The 16,559-nt window shown below is 45.7% G+C and overlaps 1 protein-coding gene across 1 annotated transcript in view; it reads left to right on the top strand.

The window, feature by feature from the left end:
- ADGRD1 (adhesion G protein-coupled receptor D1) overlaps positions 1 to 16,559 on the top strand; it is a 1,126,805-nt gene that overhangs the window by 849,076 nt on the left and 261,170 nt on the right. The window contains exon 17 of the mRNA XM_078666340.1: positions 2,297 to 2,408. Coding sequence (XP_078522466.1) covers positions 2,297 to 2,408 — 112 coding nt within the window. The remainder of the gene's footprint in view (positions 1 to 2,296; positions 2,409 to 16,559) is intronic.

Below are 16,559 nucleotides of genomic sequence, written 5' to 3'. Positions count from 1 at the left end.
AGGCCATGTGATGTTCAAGGCACATTAAGTGGCAAGGAAGAGTGTTCCACAGCTCAGCTGTGGCCACTGGAAAGGACCTGTCTCTCCACCCCGCTTCCGAAATGTGGGAATCACCACCAGATTATGTTTGGCAGAACGAAACCGCCTAGTCAGCAAGTGACAATGAAACTTAGATCTAATAGCCCGGGTTCCTAACCTGTCCAGGGCTTTATGTGCAATACATGGGGCTGTGAAAATGATTTTCTCTCTGTGAGGCAGTGAAGCTTAACAAGCTCGGCTGAAACTGACTGATGTGTAGGAATCCCTAAGATGAGCCTCGCTGCTGCATTCTGAATGGTTTGAAGTTTTTTCAAAGAGAACTTATTGATGTTTAAGTAAAGAGCATTACAGTAATCGACCCTCGAGGAGATCAGGGACAGAGCCACTCTTTTATGAGCTGTTAAACGGATAAAGGGAAAACCTTTCCGTATTCTCGCACAGAAGAAATGGTGAGACATGGGCACGCTCAGGTTTCTGGCACAAGACACACAATTGATGGACGGAATGCAGAACAAATCAAAACATTCACTCCCAGTCAAGAGATCTGGGTTAAATCCATCATTCTTTTGCTCACCATGCCACCCCAGTTTAGACCCAGCCATATGCAAATCAGTCTTGACCCTGTGCTTCTTGGGAACAGTCCAGCCCGAACTGCCAAGCCAGGTCCTCCCTGGACCAGAAACAAACATCCTAGGACCGGCTGGGTCCAAACTGGAATGGCATGGTGAGCAAAAAAATTATGGATTTAGGCTCAGATCTCTGTACTTTTTGCATTTGTCACCCCGAGTGGGCTGGGTATGCTCATACGTGAGTTCTGTGCTCTCCATGCCACTGGAGTCAAGCTATCCTGGCTGATGAGGGCTGAACGCCCGAAAACTGTCCTGGGATGCTTGTTTCCTGTCCAGGGAGGACCTGGCCTAGCAGTTCAGCCTGGACTGTTCCCATTTGGTGCAGGGCCAAGTCTGATTTGCATATGGCTGGGTCCAAACTGGGATGGCATGGTGAGCAAAAAAACGATGGTTTTAGGCCCAGATCTCTGTACTAGGGTAAATGTGTGTCATTGTTCTGCATTCTGTCCATCAACTGTTGTTTTTGAAGTTTTCTGGCGCAGCAGAAGTGGTAAGACAGGAGGCGTGCTCAGTTATCTGGCACAACAGAAGTGGCAACACAAGGTGCAGCACAGGGGCTTACAGGATCACCGGACACAGCGCACAAGGGGCGAACGGCCACAAGTGACCATCAGTCACAGGAGAGGTTCACACACAGTGGCAAGACCTTTGCTTCAGCTCCTTGTCTTCCTCTGCACAGGTGTACAGGGTTCCTTGAGGTCAAAGGGGCACCCTGGGTAAGCTGCACGGGTCTCATAGCATCCAGTGCTCAGGAAGTTAGTTCAAACCCTTGAGAGGAGCCAGTGAACTACGACTGCATTTTCTTTTCAGTCTAGCAAATCCATGACAATCAGTTTCCGGCTACTCTGTCATTCTGATTGTCCAGAAACACTCCCAGCAGTAGCACAAAGCACAGAAAGCAGGAGAGGAATGAACAGCCGGTCCTCACTGTAAGCTGTGAAGTGTTGCCCTTGCTTGTTAGCCTTTCCTTTGGTCAGGTGTTGCTCTGGCTAGTTCCTAGGCTAAACTGCTGGACATGGTTTGGGTCCAGTTTCAGTGCAACGACCCGTCTTTTCTTCCTCCAAGATGAAGAAAGCAAAGAATTATTGAGGAAATCCTAGGAGCAATGCAAGAAACATGCAGGAGAAGAAAGGCAGCAACCTACAACCTCTCGGGCTACATGCATCCAGAAGGAACCTCAAAATAGCCACACACCTCACATGCATCCAATCAGTGAGGGGAATGTGTGCAGGGAGTAGAAGGTGTGAAACGACTAATAGTATTTGTGACACTCTGTCTTGGATACAACACTTCCTGTGGTGAGTGTGGCATGTCCTATAGCAGGTGTTGTACCCCTGTACTAACTATGAATGTGGTCCTTTTAGTGGAAGTTGTGATAACTTCTGTAGAGAGTACAATTCTTCCTTTGGTAGATGCAACTATATTAAGGGAATCATTTGAATGGGTGACTATGACTCTTTCATTGATGGAAGTGACACTTCCTAAGATGGATGTCACTTCCTGTGGTGGTAGTGTCACTTCCTGTTGTGGGTATAATACTTCCTGTGAGACGTGTGTATTTTTTGTTGCCGACAGGATACTTCCTGTATTAGACCTTCTTTACTAATGCGCGTCTTCTCTCTTTCCAGCTCTGTCAGCACGATGAGGAACCAGCGGTACCACATCCACGCCAACCTGTCGTTCGCCATCCTGGTGGCGCAGATCCTGCTGCTCATCAGCTTCCGCTTTGATTCAGGGACAGTGAGTACCAGGAGTGGGGCAGACCTGATACCTTGTGTTGGTGGAGGGGATCACTCCGGCACCAGAAGCTTCCTGAGGAGGGGTTCATACTACGGTCAGGGGGCGTGTATAATGAAGTCAGGGCTGTCCCCACAATTAGCTAAAGTAGGCTGGTCTACGGGGAAAGGGAGAGTTTTCCTGGGGAGCTGGTCCATCTGAAATGTAGGGAGCAGGACAGAAGCTGTGGCATAGCACTGGTACCCTCCGCCCTAATACTGGCAAAGCATATGCGACCCGTTCCCCCAGTTAGGTGGCAACCACAACCATCAAAGGGGTGCAATAGGCATCTCACAACTCAGGGCCCAGTGTTGGTGCAAATCCTGCACCCAGGAGAGCCACCCTGCTGGGATGGATTAAGGAACAGTGAGCCAATCACAAATCAGGTTTAATCCACACTGCCACCCCAGAGGCACCACCCTCTCAGGCATTGTATCCTGTGCTGAACCTCAATACTGAGGCCTTCCAGAGTCACTGGCTGGTTTTGTGACCTCCCTATCTATTTAAACCTGTAGTTGGTTGTTGACCCTGGCAGTGAAAGCAGGGGCAGCGAGACAAGATTCTTAGTTCTTGGGGGAGGGGGGTGTAAAGAGTGAGAACCAGACCAGCAGACCTCACAGTGTAGAGAAGGGGTCTAGTCCAGATGCCTTCTTGGGAGTTTGTATGGGGTCGCCCCACCTCACCTGTGGATGAGTTAGGGTGAGTATGCTGAACTAGGATTTGAGAGTTTCTGGAGCCGGCAAGCGGTTGTAGTGGGTCCAGGCAAAGCAAGTACAGTAGGGGAGAGGAAAGCAGAATTCTGGAATACCCGTACTACCAATATCATAGCACCAATACATAACACAAAACAACTGGAAAGAGGTGTATCCCCTGCACCTGGAAATAATGGTTAGGTAGAAAATGAATGTTGGTCTGCACACTGCTGGTACAAGCACAGAACAGTGTCTAGTCGGCTCCGCCTCCGGGAGCACATTTGCAGGCCAGGGCTGTTAGCTCACGATAGCGGTGCACATGCTGGGTGTGAGGTCCTGTGTGCAAATGGTGATAGAAACAGGGGCTCGCGTGATTATGAGTACGAATCTTGCTAGTAGTCTGTCCTGAAGGGCCTCTTCTCGCGTGATCATGGGTTCAGATCTGGCTAAAGCTCTGTCCTGAAGGGCCTCTTCTTGCGTGATTTTGGGCTCGGATCTGGCTAAAGGTCAATCCTAAAGGACCTGTTCTCACGTAATTATGGGTCGGATCTGGCTAAAGCTCTGTCCTGAAAGACCTGTTCTCGCGTGATTATGGGTTCGGATCTGGCTAAAGCTCTGTCCTGAAGGACCTGTTCTCGCGTGATTATGGGTCAGATCTGGCTACAGCTCTGTCCTGAAAGACCTGTTCTCGCGTGATTATGGGTCGGATCTGGCTAAAGCTCTGTCCTGAAGGACCTGTTCTCGCGTGATTATGGGTCGGATCTGGCTAAAGCTCTGTCCTGAAGGACCTGTTCTCGCGTGATTATGGGTTCGGATCTGGCTAAAGCTCTGTCCTGAAGGACCTCTTCTCGTGTGATTATGGGTTCGGATCTGGCTAAAGCTCTGTCCTGACAGACCTGTTCTCGCGTGATTATGGGTCGGATCTGGCTACAGCTCTGTCCTGAAAGACCTGTTCTCGCGTGATTATGGGTCGGATCTGGCTACAGCTCTGTCCTGAAAGACCTGTTCTCGCGTGATTATGGGTTCGGATCTGGCTAAAGCTCTGTCCTGAAGGACCTCTTCTCGTGTGATTATGGGTTCGGATCTGGCTAAAGCTCTGTCCTGAAAGACCTGTTCTCGCGTGATTATGGGTTCGGATCTGGCTAAAGCTCTGTCCTGAAGGACCTGTTCTCGCGTGATTATGGGTTCGGATCTGGCTAAAGCTCTGTCCTGACAGACCTGTTCTCGCATGATTATGGGTCGGATCTGGCTAAAGCTCTGTCCTGAAGGACCTGTTCTCGCGTGATTATGGGTCGGATCTGGCTAAAGCTCTGTCCTGAAGGACCTGTTCTCGCGTGATTATGGGTTCGGATCTGGCTAAAGCTCTGTCCTGAAGGACCTCTTCTCGTGTGATTATGGGTTCGGATCTGGCTAAAGCTCTGTCCTGACAGACCTGTTCTCGCGTGATTATGGGTCGGATCTGGCTACAGCTCTGTCCTGAAAGACCTGTTCTCGCGTGATTATGGGTCGGATCTGGCTACAGCTCTGTCCTGAAAGACCTGTTCTCGCGTGATTATGGGTTCGGATCTGGCTAAAGCTCTGTCCTGAAGGACCTCTTCTCGTGTGATTATGGGTCGGATCTGGCTACAGCTCTGTCCTGAAAGACCTGTTCTCGCGTGATTATGGGTTCGGATCTGGCTAAAGCTCTGTCCTGAAGGACCTGTTCTCGCGTGATTATGGGTCGGATCTGGCTAAAGCTCTGTCCTGAAGGACCTGTTCTCGCGTGATTATGGGTTCGGATCTGGCTAAAGCTCTGTCCTGAAGGACCTCTTCTCGTGTGATTATGGGTTCGGATCTGGCTAAAGCTCTGTCCTGACAGACCTGTTCTCGCGTGATTATGGGTCGGATCTGGCTACAGCTCTGTCCTGAAAGACCTGTTCTCGCGTGATTATGGGTCGGATCTGGCTACAGCTCTGTCCTGAAAGACCTGTTCTCGCGTGATTATGGGTTCGGATCTGGCTAAAGCTCTGTCCTGAAGGACCTCTTCTCGTGTGATTATGGGTCGGATCTGGCTACAGCTCTGTCCTGAAAGACCTGTTCTCGCGTGATTATGGGTTCGGATCTGGCTAAAGCTCTGTCCTGAAGGACCTGTTCTCGCGTGATTATGGGTTCGGATCTGGCTAAAGCTCTGTCCTGACAGACCTGTTCTCGCATGATTATGGGTCAGATCTGGCTAAAGCTCTGTCCTGAAGGACCTGTTCTCGCGTGATTATAGGTTCGGATCTGGCTAAAGCTCTGTCCTGAAGGACCTGTTCTCGCGTGATTATGGGTTCGGATCTGGCTAAAGCTCTGTCCTGAAGGACCTGTTCTCGCGTGATTATGGGTTCGGATCTGGCTAAAGCTCTGTCCTGAAGGACCTTTTCTCGCGTGATTATGGGTTCGGGTCTGGCTAAAGCTCTGTCCTGAAAGACCTGTTCTCTCGTGATTATGGGTTCGGATCTGGCTAAAGCTCTGTCCTGAAGGACCTGTTCTCGCGCGATTATGGGTTCGGATCTGGCTAAAGCTCTGTCCTGACAGACCTGTTCTCGCGTGATTATGGGTCGGATCTGGCTACAGCTCTGTCCTGAAAGACCTGTTCTCGCGTGATTATGGGTTCGGATCTGGCTAAAGCTCTGTCCTGAAGGACCTGTTCTCGCGTGATTATGGGTTCGGGTCTAGCTAAAGCTCTGTCCTGAAGGACCTCTTCTCGTGTGATTATGGGTTCGGATCTGGCTAAAGCTCTGTCCTGACAGACCTGTTCTCGCATGATTATGGGTCAGATCTGGCTAAAGCTCTGTCCTGAAGGACCTGTTCTCGCGTGATTATGGGTTCGGATCTGGCTAAAGCTCTGTCCTGAAGGACCTGTTCTCGCGTGATTATGGGTTCGGATCTGGCTAAAGCTCTGTCCTGAAGGACCTGTTCTCGCGTGATTATGGGTTCGGATCTGGCTAAAGCTCTGTCCTGAAGGACCTTTTCTCGCGTGATTATGGGTTCGGGTCTGGCTAAAGCTCTGTCCTGAAAGACCTGTTCTCTCGTGATTATGGGTTCGGATCTGGCTAAAGCTCTGTCCTGAAGGACCTGTTCTCGCGCGATTATGGGTTCGGATCTGGCTAAAGCTCTGTCCTGAAGGACCTCTTCCTCAGACTCCATTCTACAGGGAGGAAGTGAATTTTTTCATGGAGTGCTAACAGCTGTATGTATCACCTCACAGCGTTGTGAGTCTAGGATGTGTATTTATTTTGGGCCGCAGATGGCTGGCGGACACTCTTGCTGTGATTTATTCGAACAGAGCATAAAATGAAAAGCTGTAAGTGCAGGTACTTCAAATCCCAAAGTGCCAGCTTCAAGAAGTACAGTTACTGAGCGCCTGACTAACCTTTGAGATGCTCTTTAAGGATAGTCGTTAAAGTTGCATGGAATAAGGATGTCCACTATTAAAAAAAAAGTGGTTGTGTACTAATAAAAAGTGGGCCTCATTAGCAAATTGTGGTAGTTCAGAACTGTTTCACGCATCTTCCAGATGGTCTTTGAGGGGTACATGATACACTTTTCTTGTTGCTGCCGGCATGGTTTGTGGATATTAAATGTTATCAGTGCTTAATTTATAAATAAATAAGTGGCAGGTCCCTCATCAAGAGGCCATTACAGCTTGCACCTCCCATTGCCCTACCAGCGTTGCCAGTGGCAGTACCAAAAAAAGTACTAACCATCATGCACATAAAAGTGTGATATTTCAGACTATTCCAGGCCCCCAAAGATATAGGAATGGCTTGGGCAGCAAGTATTATTCATTTTTAACATATGTCAAATTAATAAACAGTTGTTGTTGTGCTCATTTCTACAGTAGACAAGCAGCACCACCATGTGGCAGACTGTTATAAGTTGACAATTAAGTGCTGGTGTCCAGCACCAGAAACAACTGGTTCAAATTAGGCACTGAATTATTACTTTTGATGACACCACCCTTGCTGCAACTCTCTCTCCAGTGCAGTTGACGCAATGGAGACAATGATCACTGTCCTGGGCTCAGGTGCGGGAACCGAGCCTGCTCCAACTAGTGACTGTGCAGTAACAAAACAGGTTGGGTGCTGCCAAAACTGGTTAGGGCGCAAAAATAGGCACGCTGGACAATAGACAAATGGGCCACAGACTAATGTGTTAGGGTGGCCCATCTGGCAATGCCAAAATGCCCCACGGTCCAGCCCAAAAATGTGATTAACCAACATGTTTACAACTCCACCATATTTAACTCTGTCATTACTTTGACATGTCACATTAATTACTGGAAATGTTACCAGCATTTAAAGTTTACAGTAAAGCTCCTCTGTAAATTTATTTGCAAGATACATTGGTGGTAACCTTGTTACCACTGGTTACACATTTGTCAAGGCTAAAGTAAGAATATGTCTATAATGTGTTACTTTTATGGTGTTACTGTCACCTACCATTGTCATGCCACCGGGACGCAGCTAGACACAACCTACCTTGGTAGAAGGGAGGGTTAAAGGTTCAACCAAGGGAGGCGGGTCTAACAATTCAAAGAATGTGGTGGAGCCTATAGAAAAGAAAAGTGATATATTGTGCATTTTAAAAATATTGGTCAAACCAATGTGATTACAAGAAATAGGTTTACATGGATTTGACAATATTTGTAGACAACTGACATGTTCGGGTGGAATGACCCTATTTTACATAATGTTTCTCCATAGTGATTGTTCCTAACTAGCCTGGGTAGAGAAAGTGACTCCCTTGAATGGGAGAGACACCAGGTAGACAATGTGGTGACCAGTTTGTCACTCTAGCTGTGGGGCACACAGTTCACAAAGTAGTATTTTCATTGTGCAATGCTTTTGTATTGGTAACATATTATGCACAATATCAGAGTTGTGCTGCTTTTGACAACCCAGGCATTGTTTGTCAGTAGAGTACAGTTCCCCGGGTATGAGGTTGACTGCCCTAGCTGTTAAGGCAACTCCTCACCCCTAAATAGTAATGTAAGTAAATTTTATATATTTTTTTTAAACGTGGAACAAAATACAAATTACTACTTCACTAGTAAAATAATGTTTAATTAAATATTTAATTAATGTAAATGTACTAAATCAAATAAAAATATTTTCTGAAGTTTAAATTAAAAAATAAATTACCATCTAAAGAAAAAAGCAAAACTTTTTTTATTAAGCCCTAATGATTATTAACCTCATCACTGCGGCGCGAATTCCGCCACAGTGCTGAGCATTCCAATCGCGGGCGTGGTCATGACGGCTCCCGGCCGTCATCAGTACACTCCCACCGTGACTCATGACGGCCGGGGGCCGTCATCAGCGTTGAAGAGGTTAAAAATGATGTATAGAATTAATTTACATTATTTTAATTATATGTCGATAACATCAGTGTTACATTAATTTGTGCATTACAATATATATTAATTAAATAATAAATGTTTTATGTTTAGATTTTTAACGCATTACATTCTATTTATTTATATTGTAAACTATTTTAAAAAATGATAATTAATTCAACATTATTTCATTCGAGGTTTTATTTTAAGTCTCTACCTCTATTATTGTCCATGAGAGGATGTTGCACATCCACTGGTTGGCTGGTGCGGGACTTATTACTGTATATGTTTACAGTAGTAACTTACACTTGAAAATTTGGCTTCATCCTTTTTGCAGGGGGTGGAGATGTGTAAGTCTACACTTTTGAGTAACCCTCCACTCTGATTTTGTGAATATCCAAAAATAGTAATGCTTACTGAAAAGTGTGTCACTTAACCAATGTACATTTCTCAGAAGTGTAAGTTACCTTTGTGAATAGCCACTTTAGTTTATATTATTATGTTCTGTAATATGATAATCAAGTATTTCTTGAATATATTCACAGTATTTAATTTAAGTCCCAACTGTTCTTTTTATATAATTTGTTACTGATTTCTGAAGAGTTTAAGGAAGGGTGATAACTGTGTCTCATTTATTGTTGTTGTTCAAAAGAACAGAATGAAAATAATTAAAAGAGCATCACACCATTATCTGTTAATTGTTTATTCTGAGGGTTTTAACATCAGTGAAATAATGTTATAAAAGCCAAACACAAAGAATGATGGATTAGAGGGGGATTTCCCTACCAGGTGACATCAGGAGAATCTGTGCATATTGCAGATTCCAACTGAAGGCTACTGAGAAGGAAAGCACTTAGCTTTCGCTCGCTAAACTTACCCGTGCCGCTGATCTCAAATGATAAGAGTAGCTGGCCTTGCTATTGTATTGAACACAAGCCCTATTGCTGAAACAGGTATACGGGTGTGAACAATATAACACTCGAAATAGGTTTAATTTTCTGTTATCTTACTGCCTAGACGTAGCAGAATGGCGTCAGAATTGCTATAGATACGTCACTGCAATAATGTTGGAAATCTCCCTTTTGTTTAAGTTTTTTACGTGACACAGGCCCTCATCACCAGCTGACTGGACTACGGCAACGCTCTCTTCATAGGATTCGCCACACGCCACCTACAGAGACTGCAAACCATACAGAACGCCACTGTCAGACTCTTCCTCGAACACCCCCATGAACCCACATCACACCCCACCTCAGGCAACCCCACTGGCTCCCTGTGCAGAAGAGAGGCCAGTTCAAGATGCTGACTCATTGCACAAAGCTCTACACACCAAAGGACCCACCTAGATCGACCACTGCCTGATGAGATTTCTCAACGTGGGCAGTCACATTTCTCAACACGGGTGGTCGCGGATGGTCGCGACCCCTCGCGTTGAGAAACCTTCCGTTCAAATTGAGAAAGCAGCCGCTCAGTTAGAAAATCTACTCGAGCTGCAAGAAAAGAAGCAGCGCCCTCGTGCGCTGTGCATGGTGCTGTTCATGATGATTTTACAGTGTGGGATAAACAGCCAGCGATGAAAATCAACACGAACGGCATGACCAAACTCACTCTACCGTTTGGGGAACGCCGCATAGCCTGGCAGAGTTTTTTGGTCACTTCCGCAAACTCCGCCCAGGCCTACACAGAACTCACTGTCAGGCTAGAGGGGACCTCTAAATATGGCAGACAGTTCTCTGTCTGAGTGGAGGAGGCTTTGGGCTTATCTCCTGCAGCAGATCTGCTGACTATTCACCAGGTTCTAAACATGCCTCTAAGCATGGTCTACGGCATGAGTACTCGCAAACGTTTTCCTAGGGGCAAATAATAAGGTTTGTGGCATGACCGGAGGCTGCATTGATGCCAGATGGGGTGGAGTAAGGCAGACAGAGTAGAAGTAATGTACATGGTGCAGACAGTGAGTAGGGGTGTTTGAGGGTTAATTCATAACTTTACTACTTCTGTCCCCTTAATGGCCATTATGTGATAGAGGTGGGCGAGTCACTGAGGGGTCAAGCCAAGTTTGATTGACAGGCCTGGCTCAAACTCAAATTAAGATTCCCTTGGATCCTCGAGCCCAGAGTGAACTGAGCCTTCATGTGGCTTCTGTCTACCATGCGTGCTCCAATCTCACACACCACAAATTAAAGACAAACGATTACCTTTTGTTGTAAAATGTGAGAGGGAAAAAGATACTCATCTCGCTGAATTGCTCTGTGTGAAACCAGAAAACCTCGAATCAGTCCCAGCTTCCCCATTTGACCAAACTGTGTGATCCATGACACTTTTTTGATGTAACTTTGCCTACTCTTTCTTCATTTTCACATATAGTGCACCTCAAAATACATGAGTTCAGGATGTGCTCTGTACAAAACCTTCTCTTGTATTTGAAAGTTTTAAAGTTCATGTTTGAAATCTCTCACTTTTAATAAATGCCTCTCAATGCAGCAATATATTCTGAGTCACTAAGTTGAAACACTTCTGCATGTTAATGGAATTCAGTTTTGTGAATTTGGAGCACAGTTAATCATATTTTTATTTGTTTGTTGCATAATGTGTCTAAACATGCTTCTTTGCCTTTACTTTTGCTAATGTGGAAATAAATGCTTGTATTTAATAGCTTTCTGAATGTTGGTGCTCTGTGGAGTAAACAGCACCAGTGCCTCTGCTCACCAGGGGGCCACATGCAAAGGTCTGGAGGGCTGCAGGAGGCCCCTGGCCTGCACTTTGAGTATCTCTGGTCTACAAGGTTATAGTAGGCAGGGCATTTGACATAACAGGCGAGCCTTGAGGTCTCTGTGCAACATGAATATTTATGAAAGCGCTTGTTTATCTATTTAGCTGTCCTCAATGATTTTAACCGCTTCCATGTGGCACACATTTCCCCGCTGTGTGGGCGAACTCTACACGCGCGCAATTCAGACAGGCCCCTGGCCATCCGACGCACACGCCCACCGTGACGTCAGACGGCTGGGGGCCGTCCGATGCATGGAAGAGGTTAAAGTGTAAAAGCAAAGACAGAGCTGTTGACTGCAGGAAAATAGACAACATAGATGTGACCCATCACTACACCACACCACACTACACACGCACACACTTCACTTCCCCCTGTTATTTATAATATGTAATTAGTTTTGACAGGACAAAGGTAAAGGTGGAAATTTGTTATAGGCTTTGAGGTTATTACCGCAGTTAGAAAAATGGGTAAACTACATGGGGTTGGTGACCACAAAATGAGACTAATTTGTTCTAAGGGAGGTACCTGTGTGGATATCACCACAATAGACACACAAAGACCAAGGGGCATATTATCAAGGATGGCGTTAAAATTATCGCCAGTTTAGCTGCAGAAAACTGCGGCTAAAGCAGCGATAATGGGCTTGATAATATGCCCTGGAAAATTCCAATTGAAGCCCAGGTTCACACCAGAACATGGACTTCTATTGGAATTCTCAAGGGCATATTATCAAGCCCATTATTGCCGCTTTAGCAGCAGTTTTCTGCCGCTAAACTGGCGATAATTTTTAATGCCGTCCTTGATAATATGCCCCCAAATTTCTCTCATAATAACAGCAGACCAGGCACTGTTAGAATACCTTCTAGTTCACAAACTATTATAATACAAATCAATCGCTAGTAATCGTTAGGGCATGTATGTATGTTTTTGTAAGCACAAATGTCTCACACTCAAATTGTTTATTTACGTTTGTTATTTTTGCTTATGGGTCCTGTCAAACCTGCTGTAGAAAGTTTAAGGCTATGGAATTGTGAAGCGCTCTGACACCCTGATTGGGTCATGTCCGCGCTATATAAAACACTGAATAAATAAAGACCGATTTGGAGACTAAGGTGCCCATTAGGATGGCGGGCGGATTACCCCCGCCAGGCTGGCAGTAGCCCCCGCCAGACTGGAGGGGGCAATCCGCCCACCATCCGCACCTAAATTCCCCCCGCCATATTAGGATGGCGGGGGGGACCGCAGCCGACGGAAAGACCATCTGCCGCTTTTGTGCCCCGGTCACACGGCGACCGGGGTGGAAAAAGTTTAATATGGTGGCGGTGTCTATTAGACACCGCCAGCCATAATATGATGGGCTCAAACAGATGCCTACGGAGAGGCATGCGGTCTTCACTTCGGGGGCCCCCTGCGGGCCCCCATGGTGAAGGGGGGATGGGGGTGCACATGGGGGGTACCTGTGGTACCCCCCTGCATTTGCATACACAATGCAGCAGGCACCGCGCAGTGCCTGCCACTTTGTGCATGCAAATTCATACATGCATTTTTAGCATTGTGGTGTGCGGTGCTGAGACCACCCCCCGCCACAATGTTTTATATGCATGATGCACCCGCCACTGTGGCGGGCGCATCCTAATATGCAGTGCGGTACCATTTTCCGCAAGGGTGGCGGGGGGCCTAAGACTGTGGTGCCCAGTTATATAAAATCCAGGTGATAAGTAGTGCGCATGGTAATTACCTCTCACTGATATTTAATGGGTAACATAATTAATCCCTCCTGAGCTCCCCACTTCATAATGAAGCCTGACATGTTGAATGGGTGTTTACCACCCCAGTTACTGCATGTTTTGCATTTATGTCTTAGCATTTTACCCTGACACATTTCCTCAGGGTTTTATGGTGAGATCTGTCAGGAGAAAACTGTGACTTTGGGTAATCGATGCACAACCCAAAATTCAGAACCTTGTGTAAATATTTAAAACGCAATTTTGAATCACCATCCAATGGGAAAGTTAGTTTGACACAGTATGCAGGGAGGCAATGAAAATAAAATATTACCATAGCAATTCCCTCTCGAATGGGCTGCCCAGTGCTTCATTTGAGCCGGTGGTTTACGGTGCTCCGCACACCTAATTGTCAACATCCGCACTTATAACGGTCTGCCACATGGTGGCGCTGTATGTCTAATTTAAAGATTAGCATACCAACAGTTGTTATATTAATTCAGTATACATTAAAAATGACTGATTCCTCCTGCCCAAGACATTCTAATGGCTTTGGGGGCCTGGAGCAGTCTGAATTGTCACACTTGTAGGAGTGTGATGGTTGGTAGATATGTTGGTACATTCATTGGTAGCACTAGTAGGGGCAATGGGCGGTGCCAGCTGCAGTGGCCTCTTGTGTAGGGTCCCGGCTCTTATGTTTTTTGATAAATTAAGTTCTGGGGCGACTGGAAGATCACCTCACAGTTTTGAAAGTAACTCTACATGAGGCTGCTTGCTTTGAAGGAATTCTGAGGCAGACATACATGACACCCACCTATTATGACGTACACACAGCTGCCACCTACATATAAAAGAGACCTGGAGTGTACATATATACACTTCCAATCTGGGTCATAGTGTGTGTGTGTAGCCCAGGGCCACATTCCTGTTGTGTTCTTGCTAAAGTCACATGTGTTACAATTTTGCATAACTTTATTCTACTGACACCAATAACTAATACATGACATGGTCCACTGACAGTTTTTCCAGTACCAAACCCACAGCCTCAAAAAGTGTTTTGAGAGATGTATGACTGCAGGCTCCATTCATCCCTTTCCTGACCAGCAACTTAAGGTGCCCAACCCCCAAAAAACCAAGTCTGGGTCTGAGCTTTCTCCATCTTAGCCACTAACACCTGGAATGTACTGCCTGAGCACCCCAGATGGAGCAAACTCCTCTGCCTGCTATTAGCATTGGGAATACATCTTTGTTTTGTTAATATCACCATGATGCCACTGTAAACGTAACTGTACCTGTCTCTAGTCACTCATGGCCATCACTACATATACAAAGAAACAAAACAATATAGTGAAATTCCTGTGGCAATAGGGGCTTCACCTTATTTACAAGGCAGCGTTAAACCACTTAACGTGGCTTAACGCTTCCTTATAAATAAGGCACCCTTTCACACTATAATTAGTGTAAAAGGGGAGGACAAAGGGGTATATTATCAAGGGGTTTTATCTCCGCTTTTTTGGCTTTAAAGCCAAGAAAGCGGAGATAAAATGATCTCCCTATTACCAAGCTGTCGCTAACACCAGTTAGCGACAGCTAATAGGAGATAGCGACCATCATGGGCCCCACTTTGCATGTCAGTGATATTTATCACTAATGACATGCAAAGTGGGCGTGCCAAGATGTTAGCGACTGGAAACAGTCGCTAACATCGCTATCGCCTATTACCAACTTTTGGAGATATTCGCGCTAAGCGCGAATATCTCCAAAAGCTAACACCTACCCTGAGCAGTTCTTAGCCATGTTATCCAATGGGAGGTGGATAACATGGCTAAGAGCATTTGCTCGATAATGCATGAATATCGCGGACTTTTCAGCGATATTCATGCATTGCGGCCGTTTTTTATCGCATTTGCGATAAACCTTGCTAATAGCAAGGTTTATCTGCGATAAAAATCGCCGGTTTGCGGCGATAATTTTTGTCTCTAAACAAGTTAGAGACAAAAACTATCGCTAGTTGTTGGTAATATACCCCTTAGGGTGTTGCTGTGGGCATTCCACAATAACACCCAATGATTTTAACCCCTTCCATGCTCATGACGGAACGGTTCTGTCATGAGCGTCGGTTGGCCTGTGCTCATGACGGAACCGTTCCGTCATGGTTCCATAAGCCCAATGGAACGTTCAGCACAGCGCAGGAATCTGCACCGCGCTGAAGCGGTTAACGCTGCCTCCTATTTACAAGGGTGGCATAATTAAGGGGCAGCCACAACATTAATACCAGGGAAAACCTGGTCTTAACATGGCAAAACGAGGAGATACGTTTCATTCCTCCTAATGTGTGCTGCACAAAGCAGCACACATAGAAGTTACAAATCGCCATTTAAGATTGTTTATGGACAAAAGGGACACCTTCCTGCACATAAACAATCATTTCCCCAGCACAGGCACCCTTGCATCGTGGTGCAAGGGTGCCTGCGTGGGCGCTAGGCAGATGAAATTGTAATTTGTTGTAAGTTGTAAATATAATGCAGCCCTGCATTTCAGAAGTGGCGGAGCGCGGCGCTAAGCCAAGAAGGCTAACACCATGCTCTGTCACATCTTTGTAAATATGCCCCTACATTTCTTTCCTGTGTTCATGTTCTGGGGCCCAGATTTACATCGTAGTCACGCCACGCAGAGCAAGAAGTGAAGTTGCCGTTCTGCGCTTCGTTAACCAGAGAGAGAACAGCGTCAAACCAACTAAGATGTCTCCCTGCACGGACGTACTTTAGAAGGCCATGCGCTTTCTCTTGCAGACAAGGGTGTGAGAGAGCGCAAACTGACTTAAATGTATGAGTACATCACACTTATCTGTAGTAAGCACAAATCATGAGGAGAAATGCCATGAGTGCTAATAGTATCTGCAATTATATTCTGAATGTATAGCTAATGTAGAGATTTAAGTAGAAGTGGAACTAATACAGAAATGTGTGACATTATATGACTTTATTAGACGTGATTATTTCTGAATTGCATGTCGTGAAGATGTTAAAATGTAAGATGGCAGGTGGTTAAAGTAGAACGTGGTAGGCCTCAGGGCCAGAGCTGGAGGGAAAGGGAAGGTGGTTCTTTTCACGACACAGATTGTATTAAGGTTTTTGGTCATTGCATTAAATAGGCCATGATTTATAGAAATGTTTACTTAATAATAGAATAAGAGTATTAACATGCTTTAATTAAATGAAGAAGTTGAATGCTATAATCATAATGAGAAATATTGTAGGCCTGAAATGTTTTAGCATTGATTTATACGTACATGTCTGGGCTGAGAAATGTTGCAAGCCTTTCTCTTTTTAGAAGTATATGAGAGTTGGGTTCTTGGCTACAGATATCTGTCTGCAAAGGAAGAGGGGGGATCCAATTATAAATGAATGAATAGAGGTCTGTTCAGTAGACGGCCCAGACATGGAGGAGGGTTTTGGAATGTTTAAGGGGTATCAGCGGGCCGGAGAAGAGTCTGAGAAGCAAGGTCAACTCTAACGCATGAGGCCCAAGACAAAGCATCATGGAAAAAGCCAGAAGTTGCACCAC

This window comes from Lissotriton helveticus, chromosome 11 (assembly GCF_964261635.1).
Source record: "Lissotriton helveticus chromosome 11, aLisHel1.1, whole genome shotgun sequence".
In the NCBI taxonomy this organism is placed as follows: Eukaryota; Metazoa; Chordata; class Amphibia; order Caudata; family Salamandridae; genus Lissotriton; species Lissotriton helveticus.
This window is presented reverse-complemented; position numbering and strand designations above follow the sequence as displayed.